This window comes from Melospiza melodia, chromosome 1, assembly GCF_035770615.1.
Source record: "Melospiza melodia melodia isolate bMelMel2 chromosome 1, bMelMel2.pri, whole genome shotgun sequence".
Lineage (NCBI taxonomy): Eukaryota > Metazoa > Chordata > Aves > Passeriformes > Passerellidae > Melospiza > Melospiza melodia.
The window spans coordinates 619,181-636,420 of NC_086194.1; the positions used below are offsets into that span (position 1 = coordinate 619,181).

At 68.7% G+C, this 17,240-nt stretch overlaps 2 protein-coding genes across 4 annotated transcripts in view; one reads left to right on the forward strand and one right to left on the reverse strand.

Annotated features, from left to right (window-relative positions):
* The first annotated feature begins 245 nt into the window (after positions 1 to 245).
* Positions 246 to 12,736, forward strand: PTPN23 (protein tyrosine phosphatase non-receptor type 23). Its single transcript, XM_063162008.1, is given in 26 exon segments — positions 246 to 376; positions 978 to 1,052; positions 1,140 to 1,267; positions 2,230 to 2,306; positions 2,413 to 2,462; positions 2,966 to 3,097; positions 3,454 to 3,534; positions 3,916 to 4,047; positions 4,209 to 4,256; positions 4,434 to 4,490; positions 4,610 to 4,668; positions 5,255 to 5,334; positions 5,922 to 6,036; positions 6,135 to 6,200; positions 6,304 to 6,449; positions 6,735 to 7,043; positions 8,015 to 8,169; positions 8,241 to 8,392; positions 8,622 to 8,801; positions 8,933 to 10,913; positions 11,009 to 11,190; positions 11,339 to 11,443; positions 11,656 to 11,794; positions 11,882 to 11,995; positions 12,071 to 12,431; positions 12,434 to 12,736. Coding segments are annotated over 26 exon segments (5,295 nt in total). The 5' UTR covers positions 246 to 292; the 3' UTR covers positions 12,721 to 12,736.
* Positions 12,737 to 12,808: 72 nt separating this feature from the next.
* The window catches only part of SCAP (SREBF chaperone), a 59,169-nt gene continuing 54,737 nt past the window's right edge, over positions 12,809 to 17,240 (reverse strand). For all 3 annotated transcript variants that reach the window (XM_063162228.1, XM_063162144.1, XM_063162322.1), the window contains 4 exons: positions 16,849 to 17,018; positions 15,407 to 15,487; positions 14,611 to 14,817; positions 12,809 to 13,929 (listed from right to left, as the gene is read on the reverse strand). In XM_063162228.1, the coding sequence (XP_063018298.1) occupies positions 13,684 to 13,929; positions 14,611 to 14,817; positions 15,407 to 15,487; positions 16,849 to 17,018 (704 nt within the window). In that variant the 3' untranslated portion in view covers positions 12,809 to 13,683. The remainder of the gene's footprint in view (positions 13,930 to 14,610; positions 14,818 to 15,406; positions 15,488 to 16,848; positions 17,019 to 17,240) is intronic.

The following is a 17,240-nucleotide window of genomic DNA, read 5'->3' on the forward strand; positions in this document are numbered from 1 at the left end:
AGGTGACAACTCCCCGCGACAACATCCGTGTCCTCCAATCAGCGGGCGAGGCGTCCCCATGGCAACGCCGCTTGTCCCGCCCTTAGTGGGCGTGGCCGCACCGTCACCCCTTCCGAGTGGGCGGGGCGTGGGAACCGGCGCGAGGGGCGGGGCGAGGCGTCGCCATGGGAACGGGCCCGGAAGTGTCGCGCGGACTCGGTGTCCCGTGAGCCCCCGCGCGCGGTTCCGGCGGGCCGGGCCGTGCCGGGAGCGGGGCCGGGAGCGGGCCGGGCCGTGCCGGGAGCGGGCCGGGATGGAGGCCGTGCCCCGCATGCCCATGATCTGGCTCGACCTCAAGGAGGCCGGCGAGTTCGCCTTCAACGCCGCCGTCAAGAAGGTGGGGCCGGCGGGGCCTGGGCGGGGCGGGGCCGGGAGGAACCGGGGAGGTCCCGCTGCCTTCGGGGGGCCCGGGGCAGGAGGAGCGGTGGGCGGGATGCCGGGGGGTCCCGGGAGCCGCCGGGGCTGGAGCTGGGGGTTTGGATCGGGGCGGGCAGCGAGGGGCGGGAGGACGGGACCCTCCTGCACCGTGTCCGTGCCACCCCCGCGGGGCCCGGTAATTAATTAGTCACTTAATGAACGGCTATGAACAAACTCCGCCCCTATCCGCCGCTTCCTGTGCCACACAATTCATGGATGGGGAGGGCTGGGGGGGTCCCCAGCCTTGTGTCGCTCCGCGCGCGGTTTTGCGGGGGACACGGGCGTGTCCTGCGAGTGTCCCCAACACACCTTGGGGCCGGGGGGACATTCTCTCCGCCCTTTAGTCCCTTTTCCAACCTCAGCCATTACCTCATCCCCTTCCCCGATCCCATTCCCCGAGCCGTGCGTGGGCGTGAAACTCCCCGGTGCCCGGCCCGGTGTCCGTGCAGTCCAGCCCGGTGTCCCCGGTGCCCGGTGCCCGGTGGCCGCTCCGGGGCCGCTCAGCCTCTCTCCTCTCCCAGTTCGTGCTGAAGAACTATGGCGAGAACCCGGAGAGCTACAACGAGGAGCTGCGGAAGCTGGAGCTGCTCCGGCAGGTGAGGGGGACCCTGGGGTGGCCCCGGGGGGACCCTGGGGTGGCCCTGCCGCCCGAGCCGGTCCCTGCCGTCCCTCCCCGCCCGCAGAGCGCCGTCAGCGTGCCGCGGGACTTCGAGGGCTGCAGCACCCTGCGCAAGTACCTGGGGCAGCTGCACTTCCTGCAGAGCCGCATCCCCATGGGGCAGGGCCAGGAGGCCGCCGTGCCCGTCACATGGTGAGGGACGGGGTGGGACGGGGTCGGATGGGGAATCCAGGATGGGGGATCTGGGATGCGTTCTTTGGGATGGGGGACTGGCGTGGCAGGCTGGGGTGGGGGGTCTGGGATGTGGGATGGGGTATCTGGGATGTGGGATTTGGGATGGGATGGGGGATCTGGGATATGGGATTCAGGATGGGGAATCCAGCACAGGGGGATCTGGAATGGGATAGGATGGAGTATCTGAGATGGGGGATCCAGGATAGGATGGGATAGGATAGGGTATTGGGGATCTGGGATGGGGGATCCAGGATGGGGTATCTGGGATGGGATGGGATGGGATGGGATGGGATGGGATGGGATGGGGTATCTGGGATGTGGGATGTGAGATGGGGTATCTGGGATGTGGGATTTGGGATGGGGTATCTGGGATTTGGGATGGGGTATCTGGGATGGGGATCCAGGATGGGATGGGGGATTTGGGATAGGGGATTCAGGATGGGGAATCCAGCACAGGGGGATCTGGAATGGGATGGGATGGAGTATCTGAGATGGGGGATCCAGGATGGGGTATCTGGGATGGGATGGGATGGGATGGGGTGTCTGGGATGTGGGGCTGAGCCAGGCAGGATGTGGCCATGCCCATTCCCTGGGGAAGGGCTGCTCCAGGAACCCCCTGGGAATGTGGTCCTGCCCAGGGTGGCATTGGGGCACCCCAGGAACCCCTTGGGGGATGACAGTGTCCTTCGTGTGGTGGCACAGGGGTGGCCCAGTGATGTCCTGGGGAACGGGGTCCTGCCTGGGGTGACACAGGGGGGTTCACAGGGCACCTGTGGGGAATGGGGTCCTGCCTTGGGGAGCCCTTGGGGAATGGGGTCCTGCAGAGGGGGTCCCAGGGACCCTTGGGGAACAGTGTTCCCAGCAATTCCTGCTCCTGGGGGAATCCCTGGTTGCTCCCTGTCCTGTGCCCCTGCCCCCAGGACTGAGATCTTCTCGGGCAAGGCGGTGACACACGAGGACATCAAGTACGAGCAGGCCTGTGTCCTCTACAACCTGGGTGAGCCCCCGATTGCAGCAGCCCCGGGGCTCCCTGGCCCGAGCCCCCGTTCCCAGGGGTGCTGGGGTGTCCCTGCCCCGCTGAGCCCCCTCCTGTCCCCCCACAGGAGCCCTGCACTCCATGCTGGGAGCCATGGACAAGCGCGTGTCCGAGGAGGTAACGACCCCTCTGTGCCTCTGGGGCACCCGGGCAGTGCCAGCTGGGTGTGCTGGGCACTGGGGGCACCCGGGCAGTGCCAGCTGGGTGTGCTGGGCACTGGGGGAACCTGGAACCTGTGGGCTTTGGGGGGTCCAGGTACAGGACATTGAGGGGCTGCTGGAGCAGGGCTGGGGAGGGGGTGAGCACCAGGAGGGGACTCAGGGGGACCCCTGGGGACAGGAGGGGACAGCCAGGGGTCGGGCTCTGCTCCCAGGTGACAGGACAATAGGGAATGGCCTCAAGGGGAGGCTCAGGTGCATATTGGGAACGTTCCTCCTGGAAAAGGTGCCCTGGCCCAGCTGCCCAGGGCATGGTGGAGTCCCCATTGCTGCAGCGATTTAAAAGCCCTGTGGATGTGGCACTTGGGGACACGGTCAGGGGTGGCCTTGGCGCTGCTGGGGGCTGGGTGGACTCCATGATCTGGGAAATCTTCTCCAAACGCAGCAATTCCATCCCCTCAGGGCATGAAGGTTTCCTGCACCCACTTCCAGTGTGCTGCCGGTGCCTTCACCTACCTGAGGGACCACTTCCCTCACTCCTACAGCGTGGACATGAGCCACCAGATCCTGAGCCTCAACATCAACCTCATGCTGGTAGGCACTGGGGCACTGCTGGCAGGGGCTGGGGCACTGCTGGCAGGGGCTGGGGCACTGGGACCCCCCCAGTGTGTCCATGGGGTTGGTGTTCCCCCTGCATCCAAGGGCACAGGACCCCAGTGTCCCCCAGGGGCTCTCTGTGGGGTCTGGGCTCTCTCCCAGTGTGGGGAAAGGAGGTTTTGGGGTCAGGGAAGGCTCAGTGCCGTTCCTGGGCTCTCCAGGCACCCTCAGGGCTGCTACTGCCTGTGCCATATTCACCCCTTGGAAAAGGGCTGGAGCCAGTGGGTGCTGCCAGGGAGCTGGGCTGTCCCAGGGGTTGGGGACGCTCCACATTCCTCTCTTGTCCCCTGCAGGGCCAGGCACAGGAGTGTCTCCTGGAGAAGTCCATGCTGGACAACAGGAAGAGCTTCCTGGTGGCCCGGATCAGTGCCCAGGTGAGCCCCAGAGCTGCTGCCCTGCCCTGGGACCAGGAGCTGCACAGGGGCTGGGCCGAGGGCCTGCAGTGACAGGGCACGGGGAATGGGAGTACTGGGAGGGAATTCCTGGCTGTGAGTGGGTGAGGAGCTGGGATGGAATTGCCAGAGCAGCTGTGGCTGCCCCTGGATCCCTGGCAGTGCCCAAGGCCAGGCTGGATGGGGCTGGGAGCAGCCTGGGCTGGTGACAGTCCCTGGCTGGGGTCCCAAACACATCCCTGAGTTCCCCAACAATTCCTGTGGGTGATGCAAGTCCTTGGGCTGGTGCTGGTGATTTCCCAGCCCTGCCCTGGTTCCCCTGGCACCTGGAGTTCTGGAGTTGTCCCCTGTCCCTCTGCACAGGTGGTGGATTACTACAAGGAGGCCTGCAGGGCCCTGGAGAACTCAGAGACAGCCTCGCTGCTGGGCAAGATCCAGAAGGACTGGAAGAAGCTGGTCCAAATGAAAATCTATTACTTTGCTGCTGTGGCCCACGTGAGTGAGGGGGAGCTGGGGCTGGGGGGCTCTGCCTGTGCCCCCACCCCACCTCGGGGTGCTCCTGCCAGCCCTGGAGCAGCCTGGCTGCTCCCTGGGGCTTTCCTCCCCCTCACAGCTCTGTCTGGAGTCACAGAGCTCTGACCCCAGTTTTCTTCCAGCTGCACATGGGGAAGCAGGCTGAGGAGCAGCAGAAGTTTGGGGAGAGGGTGAGTGGGGCTGTGTCATCCCATTTCATCCTCTCCAGCCTCTGGACCGGGGTCCTGGGAAGGGGCTTGTGTCCTGGAGGAGGCTGGGTGTCCACAGCTGTGTCCTGCCAGGGCCTGGCTGCTCTGGGAGGGCCAGGGCAGTGCCCCCATGCCAACCCCAGCCCTGCTCTCCCACAGGTCATCTACTTCCAGAGCGCTCTGGACAAGCTCAACGAAGCCATCAAGCTGGCCAAGGTGTGTCCTGCCCTCTGGGGCTGGGGGCTCTCCCTCCCAGCAGCAGGGCTGGGGTCGGTTCCAGGGGCTCTCCAGCCATTGGGAGTGCTTGGACACCGTTCCCACTCTGACTCCCACAGGGCCAGCCCGAGACCGTGCAGGAGGCTCTGAGGTTCACCATGGATGTCATTGGTGGGAAGTGAGTCTGTGGGACCCCCAGGGTGGCTCCATCCTTTTCCAGGGGTCGGGAATGTTGGTGGGCAGGGAGCCTGGGGAGTGTTCCAGGTGTCCTGATGTGCAGAGCCCAGCCCGGTGGGTGGGTGGGTGGGTGGATGGATGGATGGATGGATGGACAGGGATGGATGGATGGATGGATGGATGGATGGATGGATGGACAGGGATGGACAGGGATGGATGGATGGATGGATGGATGGATGGATGGATGGATGGATGGACAGGGATGGATGGATGGATGGATGGATGGATGGACAGGGATGGATGGATGGATGGATGGATGGATGGATGGATGGATGGATGGATGGATGGATGGACAGGGATGGACAGGGATGGATGGATGGATGGACAGGGATGGATGGATGGATGGATGGATGGATGGACAGGGATGGATGGATGGATGGATGGATGGATGGATGGATGGCTGGCTGCTGTGGGAATTGCTGGAGCAATCCCAGGAGAGCCAGGGGGGCTGAGCCCGTTGGGAGCAAGCTTAGGGAGGCAGGAATGCCACCTGCTCCTTCTCTGCCAGCATCACTTCCCATTCCCAGGTACAATTCAGCCAAAAAGGACAACGACTTCATCTACCACGAGGCTGTGCCTGCGCTGGACACTCTGCAGTCTGTCAAAGGTCAGGGGGGCTTTGGGCCCTGGGGACAGGAACCTGCTGGCATTGAGGGGAGCAGCCCTGGGGACAGGGAGCTGCAGGGACTGAGGGGAGCAGCCCTGGGGACAGGAACCTGCAGGGATTGAGGGGAGCAGCCCCAGGGACAGGGACTGGCTGGCATTGAGGGGAGCAGCCCTGGGGACAGGGAGCTGCTGGCATTGAGGGGAGCAGCCCCGGGGACAGGGACCGGCTGGGATTGAGGGGAGCAGCCCCAGGGACAGGGACTGGCTGGGATTGAGGGGAGCAGCCCCGGGGACAGGGACTGGCTGGGATTGAGGGGAGCAGCCCCGGGGACAGGGACTGGCTGGGATTGAGGGGAGCAGCCCTGGGGACAGGGAGCTGCTGGCATTGAGGGGAGCAGCCCTGGGGACAGGGACTGGCTGGCATTGAGGGGAGCAGCCCCGGGGACAGGGACTGGCTGGCATTGAGGGGAGCAGCCCCGGGGACAGGGACCTGCAGGGATTGAGGGGAGCAGCCCCGGGGACAGGGACCTGCAGGGATTGAGGGGAGCAGCCCTTTGGGAGCTGTCCCAGCCCGGGTGTGTCCCTCAGGTGCCCCCTTGGTGAAGGCTCTGCCCGTGAACCCCACGGACCCCGCGGTCACCGGCCCCGACATCTTTGCCAAGCTGGTGCCCATGGCTGCCCACGAGGCCTCGTCCCTGTACAGGTGTGTCCTGCTCAGCCCTGCAGGTGTGTCTGGGCTGGGGCTGTGAGCCTGCGGGTGTCTCCCTGCGCTCATGCACTGCTCTGCTCTGTCTGTCCCAGCGAGGAGAAGGCCAAGCTGCTGCGGGACGTGATGGCCAAGATCGAAGCCAAGAACGAAGTGCTGGAGTACGTGAGGGGCCGGGCCCTTCTGCCCCACGGGGTCCTGCTGCTCCTGAGCCTCCGGAGCGGGGACACTGCCACCCCTCAGGGGCCCCTCTGTGTCCCACAGCCAGTTCATGGACTCCATGCAGCTGGACCCCGAGACCGTGGACAACCTGGACATGTACAACCACATCCCGCCCGTGCTGATGGAGAAATGCGCCGCGCTCAGCGTGCGCCCCGACACCGTGCGCAACCTCGTGCAGTCCATGCAGGGTGAGGGGCTGGGGGGCTGGCACTGCTCCCTGCCTGGGGCTGGGGGCCTGGGGCCAGCATTATTCCCAAGGTGTTGGCAATGTTCCCACCGATGGCTGGTTCTGTACTGGCACCAATTCCTGAAGCCCAAAGCCCGTGGGATGGGAGCGGGGGTGACTGGGCTGCCGTGTCCCTCCTCTGGCTGCCCACAGCCGGGTTTATCCTGGAGCTGCCGTGTCCGTGCCCGGTGCGGGCCAGGGCAGCCAGGAGGTGGCCCCACACCCACCACTCCCCGTGCCTCCCCAGTGCTCTCCGGGGTTTTCACGGACGTGGAGGCCTCGCTGAAGGAGATCCGGGACCTGCTGGAGGAGGACGAGGCGCAGGAGCGCAAGCTGCAGGAGCTGCTGGGGAGGGTCCCGCCGGCCCCCGCCTCCCCCCCGGGGCTGGCCGAGGTCAGCAAGGAGTGCTCCAAGTACCTGGAGCTGCACGAGAAGGCGAGTTTCACCAACACCGAGCTGCACCGCGCCATGAACCTGCACCTGGGCAACCTGCGCCTGCTCGGCGGGCCCCTGGAGCAGGTGCGGGCTGCGCTGCCCACCCCCACGCTCTCCGAAGGTGAGTGCTGCCCTGGGGGCTGCCAGTGTCCCCTGGGCTGGGGGAGGCAGGGCTGTGCCCTGTGTGTTCCCCCTGGGCTGGGGGAGGCAGGGCTGTGCCCTTTGTGTGCCCCCCGGGCTGGGGGAGGCAGGGCTGTGCCCTTTGTGTGTCCCCTCTGGGCTGGGGGAGGCAGGGCTGTGCCCTTTGTGTGTCCCCTCTGGGCTGGGGGAGGCAGGGCTGTGCCCTGTGTGTGTCCCCTCTGGGCTGGGGGAGGCAGAGCTGTGCCCTGTGTGTGCCCCCTCTGGGCTGGGGGAGGCAGGGCTGTGCCCTTTGTGTGCCCCCCGGGCTGGGGGAGGCAGGGCTGTGCCCTGTGTGTGTGCCCTGGGCTGGGGGAGGCAGGGCTGTGCCCTGTGTGTGTCCCCTCTGGGCTGGGGGAGGCAGGGCTGTGCCCCTTGTGTCCCCTCTGGGCTGGGGGAGGCAGGGCTGTGCCCCTTGTGTGTCCCCCAGGAGACTGGCAGTGCCCCTGTCCCTCTCCATGCCCGCTGGGTGTCCCCATGTGTCACCTGGCACTGGCACCATCCGTGTCAGCGTGGTGGGGGCTTGTCCCCAGGGAATGTGCAGAGTGGGTCGTGTCTGGGGACAGAGGGGACAGCACTTGTCCCAGCCGAGGCCTGGCTCTGCAGATCCCACCCTGTTTGGGGACACAGGGGACAGCAGCTGTCCCAGCCAAGGCCTGGCTCCGCAGTTCCCACCCTGTTTGGGGACAGAGGGGACAGCAGCTGTCCCAGCCAAGGCCTGGCCCTGCAGATCCCACCCTGTTTGGGGACAGAGGGGACAGAGGCTGTCCCAGCCGAGGCCTGGCCCTGCAGATCCCACCCTGTTTGGGGACAGAGGGGACAGCAGCTGTCCCAGCCGAGGCTGGCTCCGCAGTTCCCACCCCGCGGGTTCCCGGCCGTTCCTGGGCCCCGCCCCTGACCCCGCCCCACCCTCAGACGACAAACAGGTGCTGCAGAACCTGAAGCGGATCCTGGCCAAGGTGCAGGAGATGCGGGACCAGCGGATGTCCCTGGAGCAGCAGCTGCGGGAGATGATCCAGAGGGACGACATCACCACCTCGCTGGTCACCACCGACCGCTCCGAGATGAAGGTGGGCCTGGGGACGCCCCCTTGGGGGCTGCTCTGTCCCACAGCCCCGCAGACCCTCCCGTGTCCCCACAGAAGCTCTTTGAGGAGCAGCTGAAGAAGTACGACCAGCTCAAGGTGTACCTGGAGCAGAACCTGGCTGCCCAGGAGAACGTGCTCAAGGCGCTGACCGACGCCAACGTCAAATACGCGGCCGTGCGCAAGGCCCTGGCCGAGGTGGAGCACAAGTGAGTGGGGAGGGGGCTCTCAGTGCCCAGGAACAGCCCCACCCTCTGGGACAGGTGTGAGGCCACCACCATCTTGTCCTGTCCCGCCCCACTGCTAGGGCTGTGATGGCTTTGTCTGTCCTTGTGCCCATCCCAGTGGGAACCGGGGGGTCCCGCAGGTGCCTGGAGCTGGGTGCCCACCTTTACCCTGGCACTGCGTCCTGCTGAGCCCCTCCGTGCCCTGTCCCAGGTGGAACACTACCGTGCAGACCCTGGTGGCCTCCTACGAGGCTTATGAGGACCTGATGAAGAAGTCCCAGGAGGGGAAGGATTTCTACACGGACCTGGAGGGGAAGGCGGCCAAGCTGCTGGAGCGGGCACGGGCAGCGTGCCAGGCCAGCGAGGCACACCGGCAGCAGCTGCTGGAGAGGTGGGTGGGCACAGAGCCCCCCGGGGGGAGAAGGGCCCTGGGAGCTGTGGGTGGGGGTCTGTGGGCAATGGCAGGGCTGCCGGTGCCCGTGGGGCAGCACCCAGCCCCACACCGCGCCCCTGTCCCCGCAGGGAGCTGAAGAAGCAGCCGCCCCCCCGGCCCACGGCCCCCAAGCCCCCCCTGCAGAAGAAGCCGCTGGACGAGGCCGGGGGCCCCGAGGCGGCCGAGCTGGGCTCGCTGGCGCTGCAGGAGCTGCCGGAGGAGCTGCGGAGCCTCCCCCCGGAGCTGCTGCCCGCGCCCCTGGCCCAGCTGCCGCCCCCGGCGCTGGCCGCCCTGCCCGGGGCGCTGCGGCCCGCCGAGCCCTTCCTGCTGCCGGCGGGGGTGGCCAGCGCCCCGCTGGCCCCGCTGGCCCCCGCGCCGCCCTTCCCGGGCCACTACCGCCTGCCCGGGGCTCCCGCCGTGCCCGGGCCCTTCCCCGCCCCCGGGGCCGTCCCGGGGCAGCTCCTGCAGCCCTCGGCCCCCGCCGGCCCCGCCGCCCCCGGCCCCGCCGCGCCCCAGCTCTTCCCGCCCGCGCCGCTGATCCGCGCCCCGGCTCAGCCGCCCTTCGTGGCGAGCCCCCACGCTGTACCCCCGCGCTCGTCCCCCCAGCACGGGGCCCTGCCCGCCCCCGCCTACGGCCTGGCCCGGCCCGGCCCGGCCCCCGCCCCGCTCCGCCCGCCCGTGCCCGGGGCAGCGCCCGCGGGGGCCCAGCCGGGGCTGGGGGGCCACGAGCCCCCGGGCGCCCGCCCGGCCACCACCACGGTGGACAGCGTCCAGGCGCCCATCCCCAGCTGCTCCGCGCCGCCCCGGGGCCCGTTCCTGCCCGCCCAGCGCCCGGCGGCGCCCCCGGCGCCCTTCCCCTACGCGGCGGGGGCGGTGCAGCCCTTCGGGGCGCCGGCCCCGGCCCCCTTCCCCCCGGCACAGCCCCCGCCCGCCTTCGCCCAGGGCCCGCAGCAGTTCCCGCCGGGTCCGTTCCTGCCCCCGGGCCGAGCCCAGGCCCCTCTGCCCTTCCAGCCGCCGCCCCGAGTGCCCCTGGCGGCCCCGGCCCCGTTCCCCCAGCAGCAGCAGCAGCAGCAGCAGCGTTTCCCCGCCCCGGGGGCGCCGCTGCCCCCGCCGGCCCCGGCGCAGCCCCCGCAGCTCTACCAGCTCCCCGGGCAGGAGCAGCTGCCCCCGCGGGCCTGGCCCCGCGCCCCGGGCCCGTGCCCTTCCCCGGGGCTCCAGCCGGCGCCCCCCGCGTCCCCCGCGCTGCCCTTCTGCCCCAGCCCGGCTGCCCCCGGGGCTCAGCTGCCCCCCGGCACCGTGGCCCTGGCTCCGCCCGCCGCTCCCGCCCCGCCCAGCCAGGCCCCTTCTCCCGGGCCGCTGCCGGGGGCCGTGGCGGTCCCGGGCCCGCTGGTGCCGTCCCCGGCGCCGTCCCCGTCCCCAGCGCTGCCCGTGCAGCCCCCGGCGCCGCGGCCGCCCCCGGCGCTGCCCCCGGCGGGCCCCGCGGAGCCGCCGTTCCCGCGGCAGAGCCCCTGCCCCGCCGACCTGCTGTCGTCCAGCCCCGAGAGCCAGCCCGGCGGCTCGGCCGCGCCCGGGGGGCTGCTGCAGCCCACCAAGGCGGGCCCGCAGGAGGGGCAGCGGCCCCGGGCCGTGCAGCTCATCGAGGCCGACCCGTACGCGGAGCCCGAGCGCGTGCGGCGGCTGCTGGCGGAGCTGGAGCGGTTCCGCGGCCTGGCCGAGCGCCTGGAGCGGCCCGCGCCCGGCGGCGGCTCCGAGCTGGACGCGCTCTGGAAGGAGCTGCAGGAGGCGCAGGAGCGCGACGCCCGGCAGCGCTCCATCGCCATCGCCCGCTGCTACTCCATGAAGAACCGGCACCAGGACATCATGCCCTACGACCGCAACCGCGTCGTGCTGCGCTCGGGCAAGGACGACTACATCAACGCCAGCCGCGTGGAGGACCTGTCCCCGTACTGCCCCGCGCTCATCGCCACGCAGGCCCCGCTGCTCGGCACCGCCGCCGACTTCTGGCTCATGATCTACGAGCAGAAGGTGTCCGTGGTGGTCATGCTCGTGTCCGAGCAGGAGCTGGACAAGGTGCGTTCTGTCCCGTCCCGGGTCCGGGCCGTGCTGCGCGGTGCCCTGCGCGGCCCGAGGCTCCCCGGCCGTGCTGACGGCCCGTTCCCCGGCAGAAGGTGCTCCGGTACTTCCCGTCGGAGCGGGGCCAGCCCGTGGCGCACGGGCCCCTGAGCGTGGTGCTCACCAGCCTGAGGGTGACCCCCACGCACGTGGAGCGGATGCTGACGCTGCAGTACCGGGACCAGAGCCTCAAACGCACCGTGGCCCACCTCCAGTTCACCTCCTGGCCTGAGCTGTACGTGGAGGGACAGAGGGGGGCTTGGGGGGTCCTGGGAGCCCTGATCTGCGGGGTTGGTTCTGGGACCTCGGCTGTGGCATTGGGGGAGGGTGTTTGGGCAGCCCTGGCCCGTGGTGGGGGGCTGAGTGTGTGTTCCCCACGCCAGGGGCCTGCCCGACAGCAAGGGGAGCCTCCTGCGCTTCATCCAGGAGGTGCACGGCCACTACCTGCACCAGCGGCCGCTGCACACGCCGGTGGTGGTGCACTGCAGGTGAGCGGGGCCGGGGGAGAGAGCGGGGAGCTCCCCGTCCTGTCCCGGTCTGTCACGGCTCAGGGGGCTCTGTCATTGCTTGGGGTGTCTGTCACGGCTCGGGGTGTCTGTCACGGCTCGGGAGGGTCTGTCACTGCTCGGGGTGTCTGTCACGGCTCGGGAGGGTCTGTCACGGCTCGGGGTGTCTGTCACGGCTCGGGGTGTCTCCGCAGCTCCGGCGTGGGCCGCACCGGCGCCTTCTGCCTGCTGTACGCGGCCGTGCAGGAGGTGGAGGCCGGGAACGGCATCCCGGACCTGGCGCAGCTGGTGCGGCGGATGCGGCAGCAGCGCAAGCACATGCTGCAGGAGAAGGTACTGCGTGCTGCGGGGGGCTGCGGGGCCGGGGCCGGGGGGCTGCACCCCCGGGCCTCACCGTGCGCCCTCCCCTGTCCCCTGCAGCTGCACCTCAAGTTCTGCTTCGAGGCCGTGCTGCTCCACGCCGAGCAGGTGCTGCTGCGCCACGGCGTGGGCGGCCCCAGCCTGGCCAAGCCCCCCAGCAGCACCTCGCCCAAGGTGGGTGTGGGGGCGGGCCGGGGGGCTCCGGGGAGCCCTGCCGCTGCCGGCGCTCACGGCGCCGCTGTCCCCCAGCTGTACTTCCAGCAGGACCCGCAGGACCTGGTGCTGGGGGGGGACGTGCCCATCAGCTCCATCCAGGCCACCATCGCCAAGCTCAGCATCAAGCCGGGGGCGCCCAGCGCCGAGCCCGGGGAGGGCTGGGGGGCGGAGCCCGGCCCCGCTGCGCAGCCCGTGGAGCCCGAGGTGCCGCTGCCCGTCCCGGACGGCCTCGTGGACGGCGTCGGTGCCCCCGAGCCCGAGCCCCCCGCCCCGAGGCCGCCCCTCCCCGAGGCACCGGCTGACACTGAGAGCGCCAACCAGAGCACCAACCACGTCGGGGGGGGGGAGAGCCCCGAGGGGCCGGGGGCGCCGCCGGAGCCCCCCGCTGCCCCCCCGGCCTCCTCCTCCTCCTCCCTGGAGCTCCTGGCCTCGCTGACGCCCGAGGCCTTCAGCCTGGACGCGTCCCTCAAGGGCAAGCAGCGCATGAACAAGCAGAACTTCCTGCAGGCGCAGCCGGGCGAGGGGCTCCGGGCGCCCCGGCCCAGCGACGACCCCCTCAGCATGCTCGACCCCCTCTGGACCCTCAACAAGGCGTGAGGGGGGCGGGGGCCCCCCGGCCCCCAGCCCCACTTTGTTTGACTCCGGGTAGAACTGACTTTTTCAGCTCTTTGCTACTAAAATAAAGCGAGTTTATCTGCAGGGCCGGGCCCTGGTGCTGGCGGCGCGGGAGGGTCAGGGCCGGGCCAGGCTCGGGTTAGTTCCGTTTAATGGATGTTCTGCACACGTTATAAAACACGATCGGTACAAAAAGCGTCCCCTGTACAGCACAAAGGTACAGCTGGGCGAAGGCCACCCGCGGGGGCTGGGCCGGGGTCCCGGGGGTCCCCCCGCCCCGGCCGGCGCCGCCCCTACAATCACCGGGGGTCGGGAACGGGCGCTTCGGGGCAGGGGGGCGGGCCGGGAGCCCCGGGGCTGCCCCGTTCCTGGCTGCGCTCGTTGGTCCCGCTGTGCCCCGCTCGGGCCCCTCCCAGCGCCCGCTCCCAACCTGAGAAAAGCCTCCTCTGGCCCCGCAGCGGGAGGAGGAGGAGGAAGGGGAGGAGGAGGAAGGTGCTATTGCTGCAGCCGGGGCGCAGGAGGGAGCCGGGCAGGGCAGCTGTGCCAGGGCACGGCGAGGGCAGCGCTGCCGGGGCTGGGCCCCCGCGCCCCCCCTCCCAATAAATAACTATTTACAGCGTATAAATAAATAGAGTGGGGGCAGCTGCGGCCCCGGGCGGGATCGGGCGGGCCCTGCCGCGCCCTAAGGCACGTGGGGGCCGAGCCGCGCCCGGGCCGGTCCCGGTCCTGGTTCTGGTCCCGGTGCTCTCCCGGCTTCCACCCGGGGCCGGGGCTGGCCGAGGGCCGCTCTGTGTCCCGGGGTGGGACAGCCACCGCTGTGTGTCCGGCCCGGGAGCCAGCACACTGTCCCCGCTCTGCCCCGTCCCGCCCCGTGTCCCTCCGCACCATCGCTGCCGGGGACAGCACAGGAGGGCGGCGGCCCCGCCCCGCTCGGTGACCGGAGTCGCTCCGGCGGCGCGGACGGACGCACGGAGCCCGCGGCCCCCGTCCGGCACAGCCCCAGCCTCGCCTCAGTCCCCTCCTCCTGCTGCTCAGTCCAACTTCTCCAGCACCGAGGGCACGTAGACCAGGCTGAGCTCGCTGCCGAAGTTGCAGACGATGGCGGCGTTCTCCAGCACCAGGATCTGCCGCGCCGGCTGCGACTCGTTGCTCTTGCCCAGGTAGACGGTCTGGAGCAGGTCCCCGTAGCCGATGTCCCAGAAGGACACGCAGCCCTGGCCCCCCGTCACCAGCAGGTTGTCCGAGATGACGCCCAGGCTGGCGCCGCAGCCCAGCTCCTGCGGGACGGAGGGGAGAGCTGAGCTCCGGGGGTGAGAACTGAGCTCCGAGGGTAGAGAGCAGAGCTCCGGGGGTGAGAACTGAGCTCCGGGGGTCAGAACCGAGCTCTGAGGGGAGAGAGCTGAGCTCCGGGGTCGGGAGTGGGGCAGAGCTAGACCCTGCATGACCGGAGCCTTTTCCTGGGACAGGGAGGCTGTTCCAAGCGTGCCCAGCTGAAACACGAGCTCTGCAGCCTCCAAGCGCAGCTGAGGTGTCTGCAGGGTCTGGTGGGGGCCTGGAAAAACCAGGAGGGCCCCTGAGGCTGTGAGCTGGGCAGGGGCTCAGCCTGGAGAAAGGAGGCTCAGGAGGGACCTTGTGGCTCTGCACAGCTCCTGACAGGAGGGAACAGCTGTGGGGGGTTGGGAACAGGGACAGGAGGAGAGGGAATGGCCTCAGGCCGGGCTGGGGAGCCTCAGAGTGGACATCAGCAGGAATTTCCCCATGGAAAGGGTGATGAGACTTCGGAAGGGGCTGCCCAGGGTAGCAGAGCAGTCCCCTGCCCTGGAAGGATTTAAAATCCCTGTGGATGTGGCACCTGCGCACACAATCAGTGGTGGCCTTGGCGGCGCAGGGGTTGGACTCCAGGGTCTCCGAGGGTTTTCCCACCCGGGCAATTCCTGGTTAACCCTCCCAGGTCGCACCTGCTGGATGGAGTAGAGCTTGACGCCCGAGCTGCGGTCCCAGATGCTGATGACGTCGTCCAGGCCGCTGCTGATGACGCAGGAGGTGGTGCAGGTCAGCGAGGTGACGTCCCCGCGGTGCGCGAACATGTGGCTGACGCGGCTGCCCGTCAGCACGTCCCACAGGCAGATGGCCCCGTCCTGGCCGCCGCTGGCCAGCACCATGGTCTGCAGGACAGCGGGGACCCCTCAGTGCCAGGGCACACGCGGTGCCACCAATGCTCCCAATGCAGGGGAGCGAGCGGGGCTGCACCCTGCACTGCCAGCCCGGGGATTCCATGCCCGTTCCCTGTGCCTGAGCAGGCTGGGGGAACAGAGCCCAGGAACCCCAGTGCAGAGTCACCCGAGGCCATCTCTGTGCAGTGGGAGAGCACCCAGGGGCACTCGCTGCTGTAGGGAGCACAAGGGGGACCCCCACTCCTCCTGGCACTGGGGACAGAGCCTCCCTGGGGGCTCAGGCCCCGTTTCAGGCCTGCCCAGCCCCAGCTCGCAGTGCAGGGACAGGGATTCCCTGCTCCAGAAGGACAGAGGAGGAAGAGATCTCCAGGAAAAGAGATTGCTGAGCTCACAGAGAACTGGGGGGGAAACTCTGGCTTGGCCAGTGAGAGATGGAGGGAGCCAGATGGGTGCCTCCAGCTGAGCCGCTGGCTCAGGGATGGGAGCAGGGACGGGCTGAGGTGTGATCTCAGGGTGGGCTCAGGCATCAGCTCAGCCATCAGCTCAGGTGTGAGGGCTCAGGCCCAGCAGCTGCCCGTACCTGGTCGATGTACACGGCCGTGATGGCTCCCGAGTGGCCCTGCAGGGTGAACAGGCAGCACGAGTCCTCCAGCCGGAACACCTGGGGCAGGAGAGGCCCGAGTGAGGCTCCGCGGCCACCTGGGCTCTGGGTGGTGCCACCTGAGCTCCCATGGCACAGCAGGTCCCACCTGGTCCCACTGTGCACAGCCAGAGCCTGCCTGTGGTGCCAGGGGGTGCAGGGCAGGGCATGGCTGGTGGGCAGTGCCAGGGTGGTCACAGGGCAGTGACTGCACAGGGGAAGGGGAGAGGGGACACCCCAGAACCCGGGTCTGCCACTCAGGGAATGTCACAGCAGCCTCATGGAATGCTCCAGGCTGGAGACACAGGAGCTGGAAAAACCCTGGGGTGTTGGTGGATGTGACCTGCTGTGCCCAGGTAGGAAACAGGCCAGTGGCTCCTGGATTGAATCAAACCAGTGTGGCCACAATTCCAAGGCAGGGATTGTCCCCTTGTGCTGGCTGTGCTGAGGGGCCTCAAATCCTGAGGGCTGCTTTGGGTCCCCCCTGACAGGAAGACCTGGAGGGGCTGGAGCGTGTCCAGGGAAGGGAATGGAGCTGGGCAGGGGCTCAGCCTGGAGCAAAGGAGGCTCAGGAGGGACCTTGTGGCTCTGCACAGCTCCTGACAGGAGGGGACAGTCAGGGGAGTTGGGCTGTGCTCCAGGCAACACGAGGAGAGGGAGCTTTAAGTTGGATATTGGGAAAACTCCTTTATGGGAAAGGTGATCAGGCATTGGAAGGGGCTGCCAGGGCAGTGGTGGAGTCCCCATCCCTTAAGGGATTTTAAAGCCATGTGGATGTGGCACTTGGGGACACAGGTTTGTGGCGGCCTTGGCACTGCTGGGGGACTGGCTGGACTTGACAATCTTGAAGAGCTTTCCCAGCCTCAGTGACTCCATCCCATTCCCGAGGCACGAGAGTCCCACACTCAGCTCAGGGTGACACTCTGGGCTCTGTCCTTGGACTCCTCGGTGAACAGATCCCACAGAGCTCCCAGCTCCCCCTCCCTGCCCTGGTGTCCCTGCCCGTCCATCCCTGTCCTGCTCACCCTGAGCGTGTGGTCCTGGCTGTCCCTGCCCCGCTGTCCCTGCCCGTCCATCCCTGCCCCGCTCACCCTGAGCGTGTGGTCCTGGCTGTCCCTCCCTGTCCCTCCCTGCCCCGCTGTCCCTGCCCATCCATCCCTGTCCCGCTCACCCTGAGCGTGTGGTCCTGCTGTCCCTGCCCCGCTGTCCCTGCCCATCCATCCCTGCCCCGCTCACCCTGAGCGTGTGGTCCTGGCTGTCCCTGCCCCGCTGTCCCTGCCCCGCTGTCCCTGCCTGGGTGTCCCTGTCCCGCTCACCCTGAGCGTGTGGTCCTGGCTGTCCCTCCCTGTCCCTCCCTGCCCCGCTGTCCCTGTCCCGCTCACCCTGAGCGTGTGGTCCTGGCTGCCGGTGACGAGGCGGCCGGCGGCGGCCCTCAGCGCGGTGATGGGTTTGTGGTGCGCGCACGCCACGCTGTGCGTGAGGCGGCAGCGCAGCCCCGCGGCCCCGCGGCCCAGCTCCGGCGACGGCGGCAGGCTGCTCCTGCCCGGGCCTCCTGCGGGACACACGGGCTCAGAGAGAGGGGGGAACTGGGGCTGGGAATGGGTGGGAATCTATAAAATCAGAGGGGTTTGGGAAAGCTGCAAAAGGCAGGCCTCAGACTCAGATACAGCAGAACTGTGAGCAGAGCTAAGCAACAGTCATGAGTTAGGTCAGCAGAAAAATTATTTAAACTGTAGGAAAAGCAAGGGCAAATAGAACAATGGCCTGTGTATTA